At 41.2% G+C, this 15,621-nt stretch overlaps 2 protein-coding genes across 3 annotated transcripts; one reads left to right on the plus strand and one right to left on the minus strand.

The window, feature by feature from the left end:
• Nucleotides 1–7,703, minus strand: B3GALNT1 (beta-1,3-N-acetylgalactosaminyltransferase 1 (globoside blood group)). 2 transcript variants are annotated; one of them, XM_049801880.1, is made up of 2 exons: nucleotides 7,655–7,703; nucleotides 1–3,204 (listed from the first exon to the last, which is right to left on the minus strand). In XM_049801880.1, exon 2 carries the CDS (start codon nucleotides 3,111–3,113, stop codon nucleotides 2,151–2,153), a length of 963 nt encoding a protein of 320 aa, XP_049657837.1. In that variant the 5' UTR covers nucleotides 3,114–3,204; nucleotides 7,655–7,703; the 3' UTR covers nucleotides 1–2,150. The 2 variants fall into 2 exon arrangements, with proteins under 2 accessions (XP_049657837.1, XP_049657836.1); XM_049801879.1 differs by lacking the exon at nucleotides 7,655–7,703 and adding an exon at nucleotides 3,990–7,445.
• A 2,050-nt stretch (nucleotides 7,704–9,753) lies between these two features.
• On the plus strand, nucleotides 9,754–11,688 carry ARL14 (ADP ribosylation factor like GTPase 14). The gene has a single exon (XM_049802742.1). The coding sequence runs from the start codon at nucleotides 10,426–10,428 to the stop codon at nucleotides 11,008–11,010; it is 585 nt and encodes a 194-aa protein (XP_049658699.1). The 5' UTR covers nucleotides 9,754–10,425; the 3' UTR covers nucleotides 11,011–11,688.
• Nucleotides 11,689–15,621: the final 3,933 nt, after the last annotated feature.

The following is a 15,621-nucleotide window of genomic DNA, read 5'->3' on the forward strand; positions in this document are numbered from 1 at the left end:
GGGGCGTGTGTTAAAAAAACCCAACAAACACAACAGGAGCAGAAGTATTTTACAATGTAAATTTCTTGAAGAACTGATGTCACTTTAGGTTACAATTTCAGGCGGCATCAACAAATCACTGTGTATAAACCTCCATTTGTGAAAGCAAAAGCCTTGTAATCTATGATCAGTGTTATCATTCTGGGGCACAAATATAAAAAATACCCTGCTTGGTGACAATTTTGTTTTTATTGCAGTCCTGCACAGCCATTTCTCTGTGATACTTGTTTCTTACTCTCTCAAGAGGAGCACTGTCTGCTTTATCTATCCAGTTTCTGAAGATTGCGTAGTCTTTCATAATTACATTTTTTTTGAAAAAGCAATACAAACCGTGCTGTAGTATAAGTGTTCTTGTGACAAATAATTCATTTCTAAACATTTAACATGGCAGGCTTATAAAAAAAAAAAATTGGACGGGTTTTTTTTAAGATGTATAAACAATCAAAGAACAAGTTAAACATTTCTCACAGAGCTCTCAGGATCTGACCACAGTACAACAATCAAATAACAGATCCTAAAACCATAGGAACAGCTGTAGTTTTACATCTGTTTCTAGAAATACAATAGTGTTCTTCCCTCAGTTATGCAATACTGTATCTTTAGCTATTTAGTTTAACAAAAAAAAAATCTATTTTTGAAAAACTTTGACCTTCTTAACATACATTCTTAGAACACTGACATCTGAAATACTTGTCTAGAGAGTATTGTCCCCAAGACCTCATTTTTATATCTAAGAAAATAACACGTCCTATAATTCCATCAAAAAAACATGTGCAGTTGTTGAAAAGATAGCAAAATTCAATACTGACCATAATCACAATGTAACAAAAAACCTGGTGAAACCTCAAACTTGGTACTAGAGGTTTCCGCGCCTCTTCTAATTTGTCTCTAAGAGACTACCTGAAAGACAGCCAAATGTAAATACGTCATAACATCTTAGCTGTAGTACAAATAAGGTGGCAGTGCTCTGTCATTCTAGATGTACAGGATGTAACTATAGTATCTTCACTGTGTAGTGGATGTGTCAAGAATAATTATGTTAATGCAACTGCAAATTCTGTATTGTTGTCTATTAGCAGTGTAAACTACTGAAAACTTGGCCTTGCTGATATGAATAAAGTGATTAAATACCCGTCTTTACAGATATACTAGAGTTTGTCTTCTTTAAGAAACATGAATCTTAGAATTTCTTACTTTGTTCATTTTAAAATTTGAAGAAAGAGAACTATTTTAGAAATGAAGTCACAATATAAATGCATCCGATTTAATCTTCCCTGCGTGGTTCCAGAACTCTCGGGATGCATCGGTACACAGAGCTATGTGTGTACACACATGGGTTTTGATTATCCCAATGTATCGGAGACGTCTAGTAACTGAACTGCACATGAACGCTACTGCATCTAGCCCTCTAGTAGTCTGTGAACATTATCAAAGACACCAAAGCAATTCTATTTTATACATATATACGTATACACGCACAAAGTGCATCCTGTTTTCAGAATTTCCCATCAGCTTCTGCAGACCCCCCAAGATCCACAGGCCTGTAACACTCTCGGAACCGGTACAGAGGTGGTGTGTTTAAATAAGAAGGTGTAACACTCTCAGAGGGATTTCAGAGGTGATATATCAAAAGAAGGTCGTTCTAAGCTTCATGCTGGGCAGAGAACAAATACTGGAGAGTGGCAAAGGATGATGCGGTTGCAAAAACAGTTCTAAAAATCCACGTAGGAATTTGGGAAACATCTTCAGAGCTCGTTTCTTGGCATAAACTTTATTCGTGGTGACATTTCATACATTCCAGAAGATTCTGGTAGAAATCCTGTCGTTACAGCAGACCACGTGGAGAAGTGTCAGAGGAAGACAGGATAGTGCATTCCAAAGTATCCTGCATGCGTAGGATACAGACGTGGAAAAGTGCTTTGTGAGTTCCCAGTATTTTTATGTAAGAATATTAGAATGTCCCAGAGAAATGCTGCCGTTGCAGTTTTGCCCCAGCAGCGCAGCCCTCCTTCAGTCGAAGTCATCTCTACAGCTGTGGTTTTGGTTTGTGTTGCCCCGGACTTTAAACGTTTTTACACCAAGTAGGTTTTAGTTTATATATTAATACAGAATCAAAGGCAAGTAACTGACGTGTTTGAAGACAAATCCTGCCAAAACCTGATTATTTCACTTGATGTAATGCCATGTACAGCAATCAAATGTCTATACTTACAGATATCAAAATTTATTTTATAAAGAAAGAACTGTTGTTTATCTTCTGGAATACTGATGTTCACCTTAAGTATATTTAAGCAAATTCCAACATAAACATCCTCAAATTTAATAGGTTTAATATGACTCATCAGTTCATAAATCCTCAGAGCCAGTTTTCCATCCAATATATAACCCATCCCACTGCAATATGGAGGATACAACTTGAACGGATATTCATCATAAGAGATGTATGTTTTTTTGTAAAAGCCTCTGTAGGCGAAGTTATCTATAAGGGGATAACCAGTAAAAATATTTTCTGAGGAATTTAGCTTCAGAAGAAATTTTACCAAGTTAGCAGTGTTGATGAAGACATCAGCATCGGTCTTCATGAGGAACCTAGCATTTGAACAGAACTCAGCGACCCACCTAAACGCCATGATCGTTTTCAAGGTGAGATTGTCGTAAGTGTCCATGAAATCTTGGCGAATTATGTCACCATAGAGGATGCTTTCATCTTCTACCGACAGTGCTGCAGCATCGTCTTCTCTTTGAGTGTCCTCACCTAGTAAGAACAGGGTTAGAACTTGGTGTTCCCACCAGAAGTTTTGAGATCCCCACGTTATCCTGATGGCCTGCCTTGACTTCACATCCTTGGGTCTTGAAGACACCAAGATGACTAGAAATGGATTTATGTCTTTGCATTTCAAGCGCTCTCGCAGCGTGAAGAGGTAGTGTTGCTTGTAAACCGGTTCATATTCATAGAAATACAGGAGGTTTGTACGCTCAATGACAGTGTTGGAAGAAAAAGTCACATACCACATTGTTATGACAGAAAATGCAAGGAGAAACAGAAAAATCCATTTTAATGGTCTCATATACATGACCCTAACTGGAACTGGGCAATAATTAATTTGCAGAAGTGCATCAGTCGCCTTCAAAATCTGCACCACAAGTCCTGACGTGTGTTTTTTGCTGAAAAAGAAATGAAAAAGTAGTATTCAGAATGCTATTATTCAAATATCATCTTTTTCTGATCTTGTCTGAAGTGTCGGTTCAAAGTGTGCTGTAATACAATGAAGACAGCTCCAAGACTTATTGGTCCAGCTGTTACAGACAGCATCCTGCACACCGTGAATCACTGCTGTACCCCAGAAATGAGTACGAGCAGAACACTGAGCTGCTGTTGGGCATGGCATGGATCGAAACCTCATAGCTTTCGCCTTGGAAATTTCCCCTACGTAGACCTGATATCCGCAAACACGTCAAGCACTGTGATCCCAGAGATCTCCGCACAACATCTTCCACTCAATTAATTCTCGAGGAAGGAATACCGTGCACAAAATCTAATGGCTACAAAGTGCTCAGCAAAGTGATGTTCAGAGGCTTCAAAAATTTGCAATTTATTTTAAGGAAAGGAAGTGCTACTTGTTTTTATCAGCTGGAGTGAATCAGCCAAGAAAGCAGGTAAAAAGATAAGTACAAGCAAATATTTCATGCCTCATTTAAGGGTTGAGCAGCTACTTGTTCTGAATTGACTGAATAGGTGATGGGGGGAGAAGGAAAAAATCAACTTCCTTACGACCGAGGTCAGAGCTGCAGACATGCAAACACAAACTGATCTCAACATGCCGACTAAGCTCTTAAGCCGCCCAAAGAAATGGCAGCTCCCACAACACGCAACACTATACAGCAATCATTTCTTTTCTAATATGTGCTTATTAAATCAAGCGATTTAATAAAGGGGCATTGGAACCAACTTTGTCATAGTAGCTTTACAGTTGATGTAATGGGAGCAGCAGATGAGGTTCAAATCTTCAGTTTTGTAAATTCTTTGAATATTTTCCACTGAAACAGACAAGACACTACAAAATCCTCCTGCTACTTCCATCTATTTAAGTTTTAAAGAAGAAGGGATCCCATCTGCATTATTTTCATGAAGAACCCTACTCCCATCTGCTAGTGCACGAAAACGCGACAGATTCGCTCAGCTCCATGAGGCCTGCTACACAAACCGAAAACAGCAGTATCAGCACGAGAGAGGGAGACGAACCAAAGCCATTTTTCGGCTAGAGACACACATCTTGGTCTGGAGTCCAATCCACACGGGCAGGTACTTACAAACCCCACGGAGTCCATGCTGAAGACATTACTATAGTGTCAGGACTAGATATTCAAATCAATACGTCTTTCCAAAACAAAATTTAAAAACAGAATCTCAGTCCTGTACCCTCCACTTAGCAGTGCTTACCTTTACTATATTTCTTTAAAAGTACATACACTGTGAACATACATGAGATAGCTTTAAGCCAAAATAATTACAATGTCTTACTGTGGGAGTTCCGAATGGTTTCTAATGTTTGCAGTACTAATATTTACCCTGCACTGTAAGTATCCACAAAGACACAGCAAGGATGATGGAAGGTTCAATTTCACAGCACAATTACTATTTAACTTATATTCAAAAAGATCACCGCAAGGCTTGTAAGTGTTTTATATTAAAAAAGAAATAAATCCAAAGCCCAACATAGCACGCTAGAATTTAGGTGAATTTGATTTGCCAGAGCCCACCTGCCTTGTATTGCTGTGTATGGTCTGACTTGAAATTAATGATCCTTTAAAGGAAGCATTGGGAGCACATTTGAACGACAATCCCTAGCACGTCACTTAAAATGTATTAAAGCAATTTTATACAAATAGCTATCTAAATAGAAGAATTTTAGACTGATTCCTTTCAAAGCTGCGTTACTCCAGAAATACTAGGTGGCTAACAGGAGTCAATCCTTCATTAAAGGTACCTCACATAACTGCAGATGAACAAGTGAGTTTTATTCAGAACTTCCTAACACGACCAATCTCCTAGCTTATAAAAACACAGAACCTCAGAAGTTTTATGTTGATTCACTTCTTTTTCTCCACAAGGATTAAACACATGCAAGTAAAACAGAATAAAAGTTTGGCAAGTGCAGAGGAAATTCTCTCTTTATATATATATATATATATATATATATATACCAACCTGACTTTCAGTGAACAGTATGAAACATACATACTGGAAGAAAATAACCTAAGTTACTGTCCTGGTTCAGCTGGGATAGAGTTAACCATCTTCCTAGTAGCTGGTACAGTGCTGTGGTTTTGAGTTTGGTATGAGAAGAATGTTGATAACACACTGATGTTTTCAGTTGTTGCTAAGTAGCATTTGTACTAAGTCAAGGATTTTTCTCTCAGCCTCTGATGCCCAGCCAGTGAGAAGGCTGGAGGGACTTAAGAAGTTGGGAGGGGACACAGCCAGGGCAGCTGACCCAAACTGGCCAAAGGGGTATTCCATACCATGTTAAGTCATGCCCAGTATATAAACTGGGGGGAATGGGCTGGGGGGATCGCCGCTCAGGGACGAACTGGGCATCGGTCAGCGGGTGGTGAGCAATTGCACTGCGCATCACTTGTATGTTCCAATCCTTTCATTATTACTATTGTCATTGTATTAGTGTTGTCATTATCGTTATTAGTTTCATCTTTTCTATTAAACTGTTCTTATCTCAACCCATGAGTTTTCACTTCTTCTTCCCTGATTCTCTCGCCCAGCCCACTGGGTGTGGGGGGAAGTGAGTGAGCGGCTGCCTGGTGCTTAGTTGCTGGCTGGGGTTAAACCACAACAGTTATGTATCAGTGCTTATGTATTTGATTTGCTATAAAGAACATTTCTCAGGGTTTGAATATCAATTTAAAGTAAAAGCATACCAAAGTTTGATCTGTTCTTGACTACCTAATGGAAAAAAAATATCTGATTATAAGGATTTTGATTCTTTATGGGCAGATAAGCCTGATTACATAACATTTTGAACAACGGAATCGGAGACCAATGCCTGATCTGCTACATAACAAAAAATCTGGAAAAATAAATCATCAGTTCAGGTCCTTTGCCCACACTGTGCAAAATACAGTCTTAAAGCTACCGTATTCTTATGAAAAGCCCGCACCACAGGGCATCCAGGACAAACACTGTAAAACACTGTTTTACTGCATGACTCTGGAGGAGGTAGGAGGTCCAGTCCTCACACACCCTGCTGTTCTCTCCCCTAAGGTCACATTCCTCCGGTGACATGCTAACTGCAAGCTAGCAGAGCTTCACCAAAACAGGGCTTTTATAATGGTCAGGGGGCAGAAAGAAACTACACTCCCCAAAACATGAGACAGCTATTTCCGCAGCGCTGGGAATTCAAAATACAGGCAGTCATCCTCCACTAAGCACAGAACTCTGACTTCAAGCACAGGCAGAAAAAAGGGCAAATCAAAGGGAAAACGCTAACCACAGCCTTCGACAGGAAAATCCCCTTCTCCTCCTATTTCAAATGCTTAAACCAAAGCAATGAGGTTGAAGAAATAAGGTCTGAAAGTTGAGCTGGCACTTTTGCTCAGAGGTGGTGCAGCCGCAGACCTTCTAGCCTCGCCTGGGACAGGTTCTCCACCACTTCCAGACTTTATTTACCGGCTGTTTTTACCTTCCAGTTGTACCGCAGCAGCAGGGGACATGCAACAGGAGCAATACCAGGTCAAGAACTGCTCCTGTCAGGGAAATACTCTCATTTGCTTCCAAGGTTTCGGCTTGCTGGCATGACATGATAGAGCCTGAGATTATGCTGACAGATAAAACTGATCAACTTTAAAACAAATGTTAAGGAAACATGTACTGAGCATGCTCTACAGTAATTTTAGACACATTTCTCACACTGCTTTAGCTAGGTAATTGCTGAGTGCAGCTGTTCTTGACGGGAAAAAGGTGGCAGATTCTCGTATTCATTATCTAATAATTACAATAACCGATGGATAGTCCAATCTAAAGATTAAAAAAATACCATATCTATAATGTTAGATGTATAGAAATCCCCCCCCCCCCCCCTTTTTTTTAAGGCTACCAGTGGACATAACTTGGAAATGCATCACTGTTGCTGGCTTCCCATTTTCTATATATAGCTTACTACCAAGTGGAACGAGAGGCATTTTTGCAAGATTGTGGGCTATGATGACCTAACACAGCTATACTTTAAAAATTATTTTCAGTAACCTTCCAAATCGCCCAAGCAATCTTAGTCATCCGTTCTAGGCAACTGTCCCTGACGCATAAATTAATTAAGAGGGAACAGCCCCAAAGATCCCGTCATCCCCCCCCGCGCTGAAACCATATACACATTTAAGGCCGTTTAACCCTTTTTTCCCCCCCGTTAATAAGCAGGGAACCGCGGTGACAGGACAATACCTGCCATTCCCGCAGGAGGCCTTCCCCCTTCCCACACCGCTCCCCCGGGGGGCCCCGGGCCTCACAGCCCCCCGTCCCCCCCTTCCCGCCCTCCCCGTCCCCTCAGGCTCCTGAGCAGCCGCCATAACCCCCCACCCCCCCGCCTCGCCCCGCCGTTCCCCTCACGGTAACGGTCGCCCTGCCGCCTCCCGCCCGTCTCCTCACAGCCCCGGCGCTCGCGGCGGGGTGGGAGGCGGGAAACGCCCGCTTCCGCCTCCCCGGCGGGTCTGTCAGCGGGGCCGCCGCCTCTCCGACATGGCGCCGTCCCCTGAGGGCGTCCGCGGCTGCCTCAGGGGCTCGGAGGAGCCGGGGGTTGGAGGCGGTGGGGTCCCGGGAATTGGGGACGGGCGTTTGGAAACGGAACTCGCGCTCTTGCTCCCGGTAGCCGGGTGGTGGTGAGGATTCACCCGCGAGCCTCCCTAAATTACCGCGGTGATGGCGTTTTGGATCGCTATCGAAGGCGTGAAGCCGCGGTGGAGCATCCTGCTTGGACAGCTGGGGAGCCCAGATAGTTTACGTAAACCCACAGAGTTTACAAAAGGTTCACCGAGCAAAGTTTGAGCTCAGATTAATCGATGGTAAGTCGTCTGTCCCCGGTTTTGGTTTATTACTCTGGGGTTTTTAAACTGAACTCGTGGGCGAACCCAACGCAAGGGAGAGAGATAGCCTCACCCCGGCAAAGCAAATACACCTTTGGACGAATCAGAGGTAGGTTTCTCATTCCTCCAAATGCTCGCCTTTCGTTGCAAACGCAGGTTTGAGAAGCTGCACGCAGAAGGCTGCACCGCGCCATGTCCCACCGCTCCGCTTGGATCTCCTTGCTGGTATATAAACTCCGAAGTAACGCAGGAAAGCATCGCTGGAGGTGGCTCTGCGTGGCAAAATCTTGCTCCAAATCAAAATCGCGTTTGACTCGGGTACGGTTAAAAACTGCCAAACCACAGAGCCTTCAGCAGCGAGCTGTTCTGTCCTGGAAATAAATGTAATTAGCTTGTAAAAAGTCAGACGTTGCTTAAAGACTTCTTTAAAGTGGTAGTCTGATGTAATAAAGTAACAGTTGAGACCATAAATATCAAATACAGTTGGAGCAAGCACGCAGAGCAGAGAACTGTGAGTAATCTCTAAATCACAGCACTACCCAGGGACGCAGGCCATCCGTCCCCTCTGTCACAGCTCGCGCAGAAGGCAGGTTTTGCCCTTGATCAAGATAACCGTATTTCAAGAAAATGGCATGCTATTTTGCAGGGAATTATGATTCATTTGACTGTGTTAACAGTGTGTTTTGCGTGGTTTTCTCTCTCCCCTTCTTTCAATTCATTCATATACATTATTTATAAAGAAATGTAAACACTTTCTCCCCTGGTTTAATACATCACGACCTCCTTCTGAAAAAAATCCTACACATAATCTATACGTGTTATTAAATATGAAAAACGTACAACAGTGATCATGTCCCTGTCATCTTTTGTTGCCCCTAATTAGTTCTAGGATAACCCTTCTAGCTTCAAGAGAAACCAGATTAGAACTTGTCTGTCAAGACTGAGGTTTATTTTATGCAACATGTGTAATATCTGAGCAACCAATGTCATAATTATCAAAATGATTAGCCTATCAGTCAGCAGCTCATTTGGCCAGAAGACCTTTACATCTTTTTGCTGATTACGTACTTTCTGAAGCAAAGACACATGGCAATAAGTAATACTAGTGCCTCTGGGTATAAGGGCAAATAACTATTGCAATACTCATGCGCTGGACCAGCCCAACGTAGGTCTACTGTCAAAAAAATGGACGCTCAGTATGAATTGAATAATATTAAACTAAATTTTGTATCCATCTCCTGGTTTTTAATTCTACTATTTAGAATGCTGGCAAGAAAAATGATCTTTTGATCGAGATTCAGTTACTTCCCCTCTTCTTGTTCCTTCCCTGAAGGAAATCTTCATGGTGGGTCAGTGGGCAGCAACAGAATAGAGCATAATGAAGCGAACAGAAATTTTTTATTTCAGGCAGCTGAATCTCAGTAACGACCAGATCATAAGATCTGTATTTAGTCTCTGCCATGCAGAGTGCAGTTAAACTTGTTCATACAAACGTAACGTACTGAGTTTACAGCTCCGACAGTGTCACGGAAGCAGACAACTTCATGCGTGAGCGGGCAGGAGGAGTAACTGGTGCAGTCTAAGGCAGCCAGTTAGAGCAGAGCACATTTTTAAGGGGAGTTCTGGTTTGGTTGAGTCCATGTGCCCATGTAGACGCACATTAGAAACCACTTGAGATCAGTTTGTTGCTGGGAGATGAGATGCACCGATAAATCGGGTACCTTGTCATTTTGTGGGTTGGAAAGCATGGACAAACCTTAAGATTTCCCCTCCTCACTGGCTGTGTTTATATTTCATTTCTTTTCCAAAACGGATGCGGATGCAGTAATAAAGGGATTTATCTCTGGGTGCACACTGGAACAGGGCAGACAGCTAGCGGTTCCCTCGACCACAGGACTAGGGAGCATAACCGCGCTGCTGCTGGTTCGGTACACACAATTTTACAATGTAGAGTTCTTAAATGATCATGGAAGTGTGGTTCACTGTTCAAACATGTTTGAAGACTGTAACCTTTGTGCTCATGACCAATTGGTACGTTACTCATAGTTGTTCCACCCACAGGCTTGGCACTGAACAGTACACCCTCATAAGTACCATTTGCGTATTATCAAGTTGATAAAAGCCAGCATGTATTTGTACAGAGCTTTTACTTACTCTTCATAGCGCAAAGCCACTTCTTTCCTTCTCCTTTGTGCTTCATCTCACGGAGGAAGAAAAACATCTTACTGACAAAAATTGGCATCACGGAAGAGGGGGAATTCCAGCTTTAAAGGCTTACTAGAGAACGCCGTGGCACCGATGGGCCTCCAGAGCACCAAACACTCCAAAGTCAAGCAAGCTAACATACTGATCTTAGGACTTGATTATGCGGGAAAATCTACACTGTTGTACAAGTTCAAGTATAACGATGTTTTTCTAACAATTCCAACAGTTGGTTTTAATGTTGATATGATTGAAACTGAGAAAGATTTTACACTGACGTTTTGGGATGTTGGAGGACAACAGAAAATGAGAAAAGTTTGGTGCAATTTCCTGGAAAACACAGACGGACTGCTGTATGTTGTGGACAGCTCTGATAAGCAACGTCTGGAGGAATCAAAGAAAGAATTTGAAATCATTTTAAAGAATGAATTTATAAAAAGCGTACCAGTTGTCGTGCTAGCGAACAAGCAGGATTTGCCTGGAGCTTTGAACGCTGAGGAAATAACCAGGAGACTGAAGATGAAGAAATACTGCAGTGACAGAAATTGGTATGTACAACCCTGTTGTGCTATCACAGGAGAAGGTTTGTCAGAAGCTCTCCAAAGACTAACCACATTTGCAAAACACTACAGCAGATCAAAGGAGACTTCTACAATCTTCAAGGAAATCGAAACACTTTAAGAATTCCTAGCATCAAAGTCTGGTGAACGTTAATCAACATATTTTGTTGGACAGACTAGATCTGAAAAGACTAGATTCTGGAGAACTCTTATAAGTAAATATTTATAAAGAACTTTGACAATATGAAATTACACTGTTATACCTGCAGATGCTTCTGAGGTATTACACTGCAGGATTTTATTAGTGATAGTATACTCGGGGTTATTCAGCTCAGAAGTGTGGCTGTTGAATAATGAAAAAGGTGGAGTTGAGCTTCTGAATTTTAGCAATTGGAAACAAAATAGGTGAGCAGTGCTTAAAATCAAATCATTTTGTCCAGATGTAAAATAGTCAAGTCGTTTGTTCAGCAAGAAAAGTGAGAGATAAAATGTTGTTTTGCAATAAATGTTCTGTGGACGTATTTCTCATGTAAAAAAGTAGTTGTTTTAGACCTTAAACTCTTAGTTCTGTACAAGAGAACCTATGAATCTGAAATACTTGTTGGATATTATTGCATTCTAGGACCAGTTACTCTGAACAGATTTTAACAAACAGATCTGCTCCGCATCAAGCCACAGACAACGCTGAGATGCAGTGCAGCGTGTAAGGTGTAGGTCTGATGTCTCTTTGTTACAGATTTCCACATACCGATTTCTTTGTTTCTGCACTGTTGGATTGCTATCCTTAGCCGGGAGCAGAGCGATGGAAGTCAGCATGGGATCAGTCCAGCGAAGAGCTGATCCCCATTGGTTTTGGGGTGGTGGGTAAAGGGGGGAGGAATGGAGGGATTGGCTCCTTGGTCATTTTTTTATAGATCTTGATGTATCCTGTCCTGCCTGTACTGAAGCCACCTGAAATTTTGTTACTGATAAATTTAGGTTTGATTAAATTTGATGTAAGTGGCACAAAATTGCTAATCCTATTACTACAGTTTGTAGAAAAAAAATCCACATGAAATTTCTGTTCAGATTTCCTGATTGATGGAGTGAATTAGTATTCTGAATGCCATTAAAGCAACGAAGGATTGATAACTAGAAGACTAATTGAACTGTATCAACCATGAAAACAGTTTAAACACTGAGGCTGAAAAGTTAATAGGGCCTGCTCTTTTAAAAGCAGGAGAGAACAGACCATCTAATTACTGGTTATACAGTCCCAGAAAATCCAGCCCAATTATTTCTGCCTTCTTGAGCAATGTCTGCAGAGGTAGGATGCTCCAGTCGTTAGGAAGCTTGCTTAGATAGCTGCATTTTTTTTTCCCCTACGTCTACCACAATCTTTGACCGCTGGCAAGTCATTTAATCACTCTGTGCCTCAACAGTCCCTTGGCAAAATGAAATTCCCAGTTATGCGCTCTGAAAAAGTTGTGGCAAGGGTCAGCTTGTGAGCCTTTCTCTTGCGACAAAATGATTATGCCAAGTAATTCATGTAAGAAATTTACATTTAGTTCTTACTAATAAACAGGCAGGAATTTCAAGTTATAGAAGGGTGAAGCAGCAAGAAAAGCACCCAGACGTACCCTGTTGTCTCATGCATATATTATTCAAAGACAAAAAAATCATCAGGTGAATTTGCTGAAATGGTAAACAAAGGTAGGTTTCTCAACAGAAGCTGTTATTAATACTGACAGTAATTACCATGGGCTAAATCCTGAGTCATGTTGAGACTACACTTCTAAGAGGAGAGCAAGTATTTAGACTAGTCATTGCCTGGTCTGATGATTTTAGGCTTAATATAAAACACCATCTTCTGTCCCAAAAAAGACTTTTAAAAGTCTGCAACAATGGGAACATTAGTTTCCTAAACCCAACAATTCAGTGTTTAAAAATGTAGTATTTCAGATCAATACATTTATAAACATTTGCATGCATATGTTACATATTGAATTCTCCCACTAGTTTGATCTAATCATGTGCCTATTATAAATCTGAATCTAGTTCACTGGCCTCAGGACTTCCTCAGGGAGAAATACTCCTTGAGAGATTTAATGAGAGTGCACCAGGGTCTCTAATTAGACAAGAAGCAAGTTCTAAAGGGAGAAATAAAGTAGTATAATAGAGCAGCTCCTATAGCTAAAAGAGAATAAGCTTTCAGCACACAGTCCCTTCTTCAGGTTATCAAATTAGATTAAAAGATACTCACATTGACTTGAAGAAAATCTTTTACATTATGCTTCAAAGGAAATAAATAAACTCTATTCCATTCACTTTACAGAATATCAAGTATTTAAAAACTGATTTTTTTAAGAGCTTAAGAAGTGAAGCCAGGCCCATTTTATCTCCTCATGGAGACCCCTACCCTTTTGAGTAATTTTTAAGCTTTAAAACAAATAGCAATCAAGTTGGATAGAGGCACAGGTTCTCAAAGGAATTATATGCCTGGAAGTTTAATTAAAAAAAATCAGTGAGTGAGAGAAAAGTGACCATACTGGTGCGCCCAGTGAAGGCAAGGCTGATAAGGTACAAAAGAGTAATCCCCTAGGAGATAAATGTTCCATTTTAGCTGCAAGAGAGCCTACAAGAGGACATAAATCCACAGAGCCCAGACTTAATAAGTTCCTCTGCTCCTAGAGCTAGTTGGTCTTTTTCTATACTGAGTAAATAGTGTACTTGGGGGCTTCTTTAGGATGACGAGATAGAGAATATAGAATCCGCGGCCAGTTGTCAGAGCCAGGAGGGAGCAGGGCCCCCTACACCACTCACCACAGCATCTGTGCCTTCTGCCTTCACCCACGCACTCACCCCCGGGCACTGTCTGGTCCCTACTGGAAACCTGGAAATTGATATCCGATCCCATCACATGTTATGTGGTGAAGTCAATAGCAAGGAATTTACAAAGGTGTTTTACAGCTTCATCCTGCTATGGAGAGTTTTAGAGCTTTTGACTGCTTGTCTGAACAATATAATGAGCAGAACTGTCGTTATGTTTCGGAGCACAACAAAGTGGAATTCTACTTGTGCTAAAAATACAATCCATAGTATCGTAAGCGTAATTTATTCCTGGACAAGTTCTGTTTAATTTTGTTATTTAGAATTTATATACGTTACTCACTAAAAACATATTTAGGATTTTTGAAGGGTTCAGGGTGCTTTAGAAAGTGAGAAATCAGACTATGAAGAGTGCTGCCCCCCAGGCAGTGGAACCAAAGTCTGTGAGCTGAAAAGTTTGCATGGGATGAAAGGCCTTAAAGAATTTGCCCCCCCCCCCCCCCCCCAGCTGTTTATATTGCTTCAGGTTTTGGAACTTTTTTCATTAGTTTTCCTAATAAATCACATGACTGTGGTCACCCTGGTGTTTCTTGCATTTTTTAATTGAATCATACTGGGAGTCTTGTGCAACTGTGATGAAGTGGTAGAAGCATTACAACTGTATTGTGGCTCAAGTGTACAAGTCCTCCTAATATTTCTTACACAAAGTTTGCTGTACCTGTTCGTTTCTGCTGACGGAACAGTCATCCATGAAGTAATAAATGGTACATATCTGAGATTGTAAAACACAAAGGGTAGGATCTGGGAAACCTGAGGCATACTGTATCCTGTGCCCTCTCGAGGAGATTATCCACTGGGACGTGTTTGGATGTGACAATTTAAAAGCTGACAAATCCAGAGTATGGGAAACCGTCCTTTTGACCATTCACTGATAAGATTACTGTGGTAATCATGATGAGCTTTCTGAGTTTTGAAATAGCTGTCATGGAGCTCATTGAACATAGTTCCAGTGGGATGAAATGCCATTTTAAGGGAAGGTGTGGAGCAGCGTAAGAAACCATTGCAGATTTGGATAGTAACACTCCCTCCTTCTTTGCCTGGGAGACAACTCTCCCAATAATAGAATACTCTGCAGAATCAAAGGGAAGTGTAGAGTATAAGAAATGCAGAGAAGGTTTTCTCAGTATCAGGTAATGTAGAGCTGAGTGAGTTACTCAAAATGTCTTTGTTGCCATCTCCTCATTTCTGACAAGTTAACTGAAACAACCAAAGAAAGACTTTCATGTATCGAACAAGTTCTAAGTCTACTGCAAGGGAAGACAATACTTTGAAGCGCTGTACGCATATTAAACTGCTTAAAGCAGGCTTTCTTCCCAAAGTAAATGACCCATGCTGAGTTCTGTGCTGCTACAATTAGGCTTCTTCCACTCATAATTAGCTCAAGTATTCCTATTCAGCACAGACATAAGGATTCTGGACATGTATCTCATCAGATCACACAGGCTCGATTATACAAGTCTCTAATTTAGGATGTAAACTCTTGAGGGTGGAGGCCCTACTTACAAAGCACACACCATACCGCCAGTACGATTTGCAAATATAAATTCGTAAAACAGTAACAAGTCCAAACACATCTTATTTTGAACGCACGTAATTTTAACAAATTGTGCATTACCTTATCCTTTGGTTTCTACAATATTCTGTTCTTTAGCTGTGATAAATGTTTTTGTACCACTCCCACTCATCCACAGTGTGTTTGCAGTGTAACTGTACCACATCTAGTGCTACGCTGGGCTGCCATCAAGAGACACCTCCCCTCACCCTCTGTCACCTCTGCGTCCCCTTCCCCAGCTACATATTTACACTTGCAGGTGTCTGCACAGCAGAGCTTTCTCACTTTCCTTGTTCTTCACTGGTTATCAAA

This window comes from Accipiter gentilis, chromosome 6 (assembly GCF_929443795.1).
Source record: "Accipiter gentilis chromosome 6, bAccGen1.1, whole genome shotgun sequence".
Classification (NCBI taxonomy): domain Eukaryota; kingdom Metazoa; phylum Chordata; class Aves; order Accipitriformes; family Accipitridae; genus Astur; species Astur gentilis.

Excerpts from the sequence above, each read along its gene's own strand:
- ARL14 (XM_049802742.1), top strand. The coding sequence starts at position 10,426 with ATGGGCCTCCAGAGCACCAAACACTCCAAAGTCAAGCAAGCTAACATA.
- B3GALNT1 (XM_049801879.1), bottom strand. The coding sequence starts at position 4,120 with ATGGAAGTAGCAGGAGGATTTTGTAGTGTCTTGTCTGTTTCAGTGGAA. Across the intron at positions 3,205-3,989 it reads TGTAAAGCTACTATGACAAA|CAAAAAACACACGTCAGGAC; the intron begins GTTGGTTCCAAT and ends TTTCTTTTTCAG.